This window comes from Prinia subflava, chromosome 27, assembly GCF_021018805.1.
Source record: "Prinia subflava isolate CZ2003 ecotype Zambia chromosome 27, Cam_Psub_1.2, whole genome shotgun sequence".
In the NCBI taxonomy this organism is placed as follows: Eukaryota; Metazoa; Chordata; class Aves; order Passeriformes; family Cisticolidae; genus Prinia; species Prinia subflava.
Window position 1 is genome coordinate 3,111,040 of NC_086273.1, and position 7,161 is coordinate 3,118,200.

A 7,161-nucleotide genomic window follows, 5' to 3' on the forward strand; every position below is an offset into this window, starting at 1 on the left:
AAGGGGATGATGTGCTGGGCATGGATGGAGAATCCCATGGCCAAAATCCTCCAGCATTTACATCTGCTCACTGCTCTGGATAGCACAAATCACAAAACACCCATCCTAGCTGACAATTGTAATTTCGTGCAGATTGCTACAGCTGCACTGCTGAAACACAAATAGACAAGAATTGATTTCACATGAAAAATATAATTTATTACTAATTGCTACACCCACACTGACATTATAGAACGATGCTGATCTCAGTTTAAGTTGAAAAAAGGAATTTATTAGATTTTTATAACACTGCTATGTTAAAATATACAAAGACCAACTTCAGTTAACAAAAACCTAATTTATTGCCAACCTCTACAACAACTCACTATACACAAAGATCAATTAGGCATTTAAAAACTTAATTTATTACATATTACTGAAAGCTTAAAGCCCATCTAGGAATACAAAAATATCAGTATCTCTATCAAAAAACCCTCTACCAAGAACTCAATCAATACAAATCTCTCCATAGATGTAAATAGAATTATATCCACAAATAGATCAATACATATATATAAATATAACAATAGATATTTACTTATACAAATACCAATACAGCTATTGAAAGAGCTATATAACTACGACATCAATAGAAATAACTACATAACTGTATAGAAAGGAAATAGAACTAAACACAGAATATCATACTTATATATACGAATACCTAGACACATATATAAAAATACATGTAATTACAAACATGTATGCATATATACACACATATATGCATAGCATACAGTGATAAATATAACAATAAACATGTAGAAATATTACTATACAAATTAAAACCCACATATATAAATATCCATATAAATATCCCTCTCTATGTTCAAGTCCAAAGATCTTTAAACAGAACTCGAAGCAGAGGGATTCCAGTGCCCCATCTTCAAAGCCTTTCCCTCCGTCCTTGCTTCCTCCCGTGCAGAGCAGCTCTCCTGGACAGGGACAGCAGAGGGGACATGTGGGAAGCAAAGGGAGCCCCGAGTGAGGATGGGGACGTTTCCCTTGGCAGCCCCTGCCCTTCAGTCAGGGCAGGGCCAAGCCCAGCGCCTCCCCAGGAGGGTTGGAAAGAAGCAGCAGCCGAGCGGGCCGGGCTGTGGTGAGCGCAGCCGCGGCGGGGCTGTCCCGCAGCCGCCGGCAGCCCGGCACGGCCGGCACAGCTGCCGGGCCCTGCCGGCACAGCTGCCTTGCCCAGGACAGCCCCTGTGCCGGCCGGGGCAGCTGCGCTGAGCAGCCCCAGCACGGGCAGGGCCCGCTCCTGCCCCGCCGGGCACTGCCCACGGCCAAAGCCCGCGCCACCCTCAGCCCCAGCCGGCCTCAGCGGCCCTGCGGCCTCACCCGGCCTCTCGGCTGGCAGCAGCAGCTCCCTGCTCCCTGCTCCTGCTGCCGGCCTGCAGCTTCTCCCTGCTGCCTCCTGCCAGTCTCCGCCTGTCCTCAGGCTCTGCAGGGCAGCTGTGGCAAAAGGGGAGGCTCTGCAATTGCTCCCAAGGCCGGCACAGCTGCAGGCCCGGAGCCCTCTGTGCTCCCTGCTGGCCCCTCCATCCCCTCAGCCCCACCGTCCCCTCAGCAAAGCCCCGGCCCCTTCAGTTTCTGCAGCCCCTCACAGTCCTCTCACCCCACTCAATCCCTTCTGAGCCATCCCGGGCCCTCACACCCACCACCCCTCAGCCTGTGCCCCTTCCCTGTGCCCTCAGTGCCACCATGGCCCTCTGCTCCCCCACAGCCCTCAGTGTCCCCAGCACCCCAAGGTCACCGTCCCTGCAGCGTCAGCGCCTCCTCAGCCCCCTCAGGCCCCTCTGTCTCACCGTCCTTCAGCAGCTCCTCAGGGGACCCTGCCTGGGGCCACCGGCAGCTCCCACCGCTCCAGGGACACCCGGGGCTGGAACTGCTGCTCCGCCCGGCCCGGCCCCAGCTCGGACCAGCACAGGGACAGGGGACACAGGGCACAGGGGGAAAAGCAAGAAGGGAGAGAGGCAAAGAGGTTAAAAACTGGCCTATACCTATATGGATACTAATCTATGTACATAAACGCCCATGTACCTCTAAGTATATAATTATGCACATTTATAAAAATAACTATCTATATATAAATGTAACTATCCTCACAAATAAATATTACTGTGTGTATCTATAAATACAACTATGCATGATTATAACTATATAAATCTAAAAAAATATATATAAAAATTTCCCTCTACAGATCTATAACTATATAGGCATATAAACATAACTCGACATCTATAAATATACTGCACATCTATAAAAAACATATCTATAGATAGATAAATATCACTATATAATTCTAAACATATCACTATAGACAGAGGGATTCTACCTGCCTGGTAGTCACAGGCTCTCCCTCTGTCTCTTCCTGCCATGCAGGGCACCCCTCCAGGAGAGGTCGATCACACGGGATCTGGGAAGAAAAGAGAACACAGAGTCAATATTGGCCCTTGTGCACGTTTCCCTTGGGCAGCAATTGTCCTTCTATCAGGAACTGTAAAAGACGGCCTGCAAGGCAGACTCTCACTCGGGAATTTGAAGCCTGCTCTTCAGAGAACAGGGATCCTTCCAAGTTTCCAAAACTGTGTAAAGCATTGAAGTACCTCGATAAAGTCTCAGCAGTCGCAGTGCAAATGGCACCATGAGAGCTGGAAACACAGACAGTCCCAGCTCCCCCAAAGAAGCCCAGCCCTGTTCTTGCTCTGTGCTGACAGAGAGGCCTCAGTCCTGGCTGAAATGGCTGAAGCTGAAGGGTGCTGTGAGCTGAGTTACAACCCAAACTGGGACACGTGGGTTGGTGACACAGCTCCCACAAGGTCAGGTTTGGTCCCTGCTCTCCTGCCCCAGCAGAGGACTCAGTGTCAGAGCCTCTGGAGAAGCGTGGAGAGGGCAGGGCTCAGGGAGCTTGTGCCAGTGCAGGATTGGAACTAAAGGCACCAGGAAGCACCAGCCCTGCAGACAAGAACTCAACTCTTCTGATCTCCCTTCCTGTCCCAGGCAGCCTCAGAGCAGCCGTCTCACACCTCTCTAAACCAGTGTGGGCTCTCTCCTTACCAGGCTCCTCTGGCTCTGGGGAACTGTTCCTGCAGCTCTCGGTGCCAGATGGAGCTTCCTCTGCTGCAGCCCTGTTCAAAGTGTCCTCTCCTGAAGGCTCAGGGGCAACATTAATATTCCCCTAGAAAGAAAAACAGAAAGAGAGGAACCCAAAGATCACTCAGGATTTTCTTGGAATCACATCAGGGATACAGTAACTGTTCTTCTCCACTCCCAAAGGCCATGGAACACCAGGCCCATTGCCTCACTGCCCACGCGGTTCACATGACAAGCCTTTTCAACTCTGGATTTGGGTGGCCAAGTGAAACTGAAAAATGTAAACTCTTCCAAAATGACCTTGGAGGCAAAATGTGAGTGCAGAAAACCAGAAGACACCAAGTGAGGAGACGTGCCCTCACGCTCTGAGCCTGGCTTATCCCAGGAGCTGTAAGAAATCAGCCAGCACAAAGCCAGGGGCTCTCCTTGTTGCCAGCGTGGCTGTCAGCAAGGGCAGAGCTCGCTCCCAGCACTGCCCAGGGCTGTGCTGCAAACCCTCAGGCAAAGCACACATTTCTGCCTGGGAATCCCACCAGCCCCACCCAACTGCTCAGACAATCCTTCACAAGGTGGTGCTTTTTGGAGCCCTCTGCTGCTGCCCCAGATGTAGGAACCAGGCAAACATTTATGGACCATGGGTATTTCCAGGACCATATTTTCCAGGAAAAAAAATCTGTAAATTTGGAGGGTAGAAAATAAAACCAACCTGAAAGGCATGACCAAGAATAATTAGATAACTAAATAAGAATTTAGTTGTCTAATTATTATCTAAAAAATTCAATTCAACAAACCTTTGCTTCTATGCCATGTAACAACGTTCAAAAGCTCTCAGTCCAGCCTCTTTCATTCCCATCCAAGGGGGTTACCTGAGCAGAGGGAGACCTCTCAGGCAGGGAGCTCCTGATCTCCCGGATCATCTTCTCCACCTGAAGGCCCAGATCCAGTGGTGGTGACTCCTCTGCTGCAGGTGCACTCTGCGCTGAGCTGGAGGCCAATGATTCTGGAGACCTTTCAGACAGGGATCTCCTGATCTCCCTGATCATTTTCTCCAATTCAAGGCCCAGATCCAGTGGTGGTGACTCCTCTTTCACAGGTGCACTCTGCTCTGAGCTGGAGGCCGGTGATGCTGCACAGCCAGCACTGCCAGCTGGAGCACTGGGGGCTGAAGTGCCCGGAGCAGCTGCAAGAATCCAAACACGCGGGTCAGGCTGCAGAATGTGGCTTTGGGACACAGAGCTCTACTGCTACCTTGGATCAAACATTACAGGAAGCACCCAGGAAAAGCAGGCAGAGACTCTTGGGACTTTCTAGGTGCCCCTTCCTAGTAGGCTTGACAATTTCTGTCTCAGAAGGACAGAGCACCGTGGAAGAATACTTCAAACGGTCATTTCTCATGACCTTTTCGAAAAGCAAGGCTAGAACTCTTTTCCTACCTGCTGGCCTGCAGGCTGGGGGCTGCTGCTCCCCGTGGAGCTGCGGGAAGCTGCAGGGCTGGATCCTGAGCACCTCCCGGTCCAGCGGAGGCGGCTGCTCCCCGTAGAGCTCCTGGAAGCGATCGGGGGGCCCCTCCCGCCCGAGCGGCCACAGCCGCTCCCCGTGGAGCCCGAGGAAGTGGCAGGGTGGGATCCGGAGCACCTCCCGCTGGGCGGGCAGCGGCCGCTCCCCGTAGAGCTCCTGGAAGCGGCTCGGCCCCTCCCGCCGGGCCGGCCCCGGCCGGGCCCTGTGCAGCAGGTGGAAGCCGCAGGGCGGGCGCCGGGCGAGCGGCGGCCGCTCCCGGGGCAGCTGCTGGAAGCGGCCGGGCCGGGGGCAGCGCAGCTCCCGCCCGTCCGGGCCCCGCTCCCTGTGCAGTGGGAGGAAGGCGCTGGGCGGGCGCCCGGGCGGCAGCGGCGGCCGCTCCCCGGGCAGCGCCGTGAAGCGACTGTGCCCGTCCCGCCCGCCCGGCAGCAGCGGCCGCGCCCTGGGGAGCTGCCGGGAGCCGCAGGGCCGGGGGCAGCGCCCCTCCCGCCCCGCCGCCCGCCGCTGCCTGTTGGCCGCGGTCCGGCGCCTGATGCGGAGCAGGAGGTCGGGGCGGTCGCGGCGAAACCAGGGGTTGCTGTAGTGCAGCCAGTCCCCGGCATCGCCCGCCGCAGCCACGCCAGTTCGGCCCGGCACCTTGTGGAAGCCGTAGCGGTAGAGCTGGCGCACGAAGCTGCGGAACTGCGTGGCCCTGAAGGTGCCCGGGGCCGGCCCCTGGGCGCCGCCCGGGCTGAGCAGCTCCCGCTCGAAGAGGCAGCGGTCTACGAGCAGCCCCCGGGCGCGGCTGTCCCAGCGCAGGGAGCGGACGCGGGGGCTGTTCAGCAGGCGCCACAGCTTGGCGGGGAAGGTGCGGGCGCGGAGCCCGGCGGGCAGCGGCAGCTCCGCCGTGGCTTCCATCGCCGACTGTCGCCGCAACGCCCGGGGCGCAACGGCCGCGGCTGCGCCGGCGGCGCGCGGCCTGCGGGGGGCGCTGCGCTCGGCCCCGCGCGCGCCCAGCGCGGCCCCGGCGCGGGCCGGACCCGGCGGGGACGAGCGCCGCGGAGCCGGGGCTGCGGGCTCCGTGCGGGGCCGGGGGCTCCCGGGGCTGGCCCCGCACGGCACGGCAAGGGAAGCCCCTGGGGAGGGCGGGCTCTGCGAGCTGTGGCGGACTCTGCCCCCACGCTGCAGCCTGGGCCTGGGTCACTGTGGGTGACAGAGGAAAAGGACATTCCTCTGTCGTGGCTGGGGAAAGGATGGAAAGGGGAGATTAGAAAGCATTCTTTTGGCCTCCTTCTCAGCGGACTAGCTGGTTTTTTCTCACCATCTCTGCCTGTCTTTAGCAGGGTTGGCACATTCCTCATGATTTGGTGTCAGCAACAGCAGCAGGAAGGGGCAGCAATTTTGTCACTATTGTCAATAGGGCTGCCCCATGGATGGATGTACTTTGTGCAAGGGATTCAAGGCCTACAGCTGTAGGGAACTCGCGCTGGTGTCTTCCCAAGTGGCGTTGCCTTTTTCTTTCCTCAGGAATTGCTGCTTTGTTCCCCCCGCATCTGGTGGGAGTTCCAGTGCAAATGCCTCCTGCAGCCAACCCTTGTCAATGCAGACTGACAAAGGAGATCTTGCAGTGGACAGAGACTGCCTAGAGCTGGTGTGGAGAGGTGAAGGGAGAAGGTTTGTCCTCGAAGTCTTGTTGGGGACCTGACTGTGCTTTGGGGTATAGACACAAATGTAGTGTATCCAAGCCTTGCAGGTTCATTCCTCAGTTTCTTGACACACCACAGAGACTTTGGAGTTGTCATGTTGGGCCAGAAATTTCTGTCCGGGAACTTTTCCAAATGCTTCAATTATCTTTTTCATTTTTGTTCTTTTTTTTTTTTTTTTTTTTTTTTTTTTTTTTTTTTTTTTTTCCTGCAGAAGTATTGTCATAATCTGTTGCTCCTAGAAAACCTTTTCCTACCTTTTGGGGAACTTCCCTCTGCTGGGCTCCCAGATCAGGCCATTTCCCAGGGATCCTCCCCAAACTGTGGACAGCAGATTCCTCACAGCAGCAAGTCTCTCCCTCTCTCTCCTTGACTGATTTGGTCAGTCCTCTAGTCTTTCCAAATCATTCCTTCAGTACTTGGACAGTTCTGTCTTCCTCAGGCTCTTCTCCTCACCAGCAAACCCATCCTTTTCTCTCTCTCAAAACACGGCTGTGACTTCTCAGGGGCGAGGTCTTCTGTAATTCTTTCTCCTAAAAATAGATCAGTCATAACAATCTGAAAAAATTGAGATAACATTTTCCAAAACTTATGTGTCCATGACAGTATAAGGAAACAAAAGAAAACAATGAACAGTTTACCAGTAAAATCTATAAGAATTCAGATTAAATAACACTCAAAACTGATGTAAATGAACTTTGACAGAAAGAAATAATAAAACTTAATCTCAACAGAATACCATAGTGATAAAACCTAAGTTAAGAGTACTCAGACTCGAACAAAGAGCAGAGTAGCAAAAGCTGTTAATACCTTGAATCACTTAACAGTGCCA

At 54.0% G+C, this 7,161-nt stretch overlaps 1 protein-coding gene across 3 annotated transcripts; it reads right to left on the reverse strand.

Annotated features, from left to right (window-relative positions):
- Nucleotides 1-434: 434 nt before the first annotated feature.
- On the reverse strand, nucleotides 435-6,928 carry LOC134562403 (uncharacterized). Of its 3 annotated transcripts, XM_063419788.1 has the most exons (7): nucleotides 4,566-6,928; nucleotides 3,999-4,312; nucleotides 3,097-3,217; nucleotides 2,375-2,455; nucleotides 1,845-1,951; nucleotides 1,378-1,491; nucleotides 435-974 (listed from the first exon to the last, which is right to left on the reverse strand). In XM_063419788.1, exons 1-4 carry the CDS (start codon nucleotides 5,542-5,544, stop codon nucleotides 2,445-2,447), a joined length of 1,425 nt encoding a protein of 474 aa, XP_063275858.1. In that variant the 5' UTR covers nucleotides 5,545-6,928; the 3' UTR covers nucleotides 435-974; nucleotides 1,378-1,491; nucleotides 1,845-1,951; nucleotides 2,375-2,444. The 3 variants fall into 3 exon arrangements, with proteins under 3 accessions (XP_063275858.1, XP_063275859.1, XP_063275857.1); XM_063419789.1 differs by lacking the exon at nucleotides 1,378-1,491; XM_063419787.1 differs by lacking the exon at nucleotides 435-974 and having other exon boundaries at nucleotides 981-1,491.
- Nucleotides 6,929-7,161: the final 233 nt, after the last annotated feature.

What these genes read in the sequence shown, in the direction of transcription:
- LOC134562403 (XM_063419789.1), bottom strand. Translation starts at nt 5,544, where the DNA reads ATGGAAGCCACGGCGGAGCTGCCGCTGCCCGCCGGGCTCCGCGCCCGC. An exon ending in CCCAGCCTGCAGGCCAGCAG is followed by an intron (nt 4,313 to 4,565) that starts GTAGGAAAAGAG and finishes GGATTCTTGCAG; the next exon opens with CTGCTCCGGGCACTTCAGCC. An exon ending in AGAGGTCTCCCTCTGCTCAG is followed by an intron (nt 3,218 to 3,998) that starts GTAACCCCCTTG and finishes TTTTCTTTCTAG; the next exon opens with GGGAATATTAATGTTGCCCC.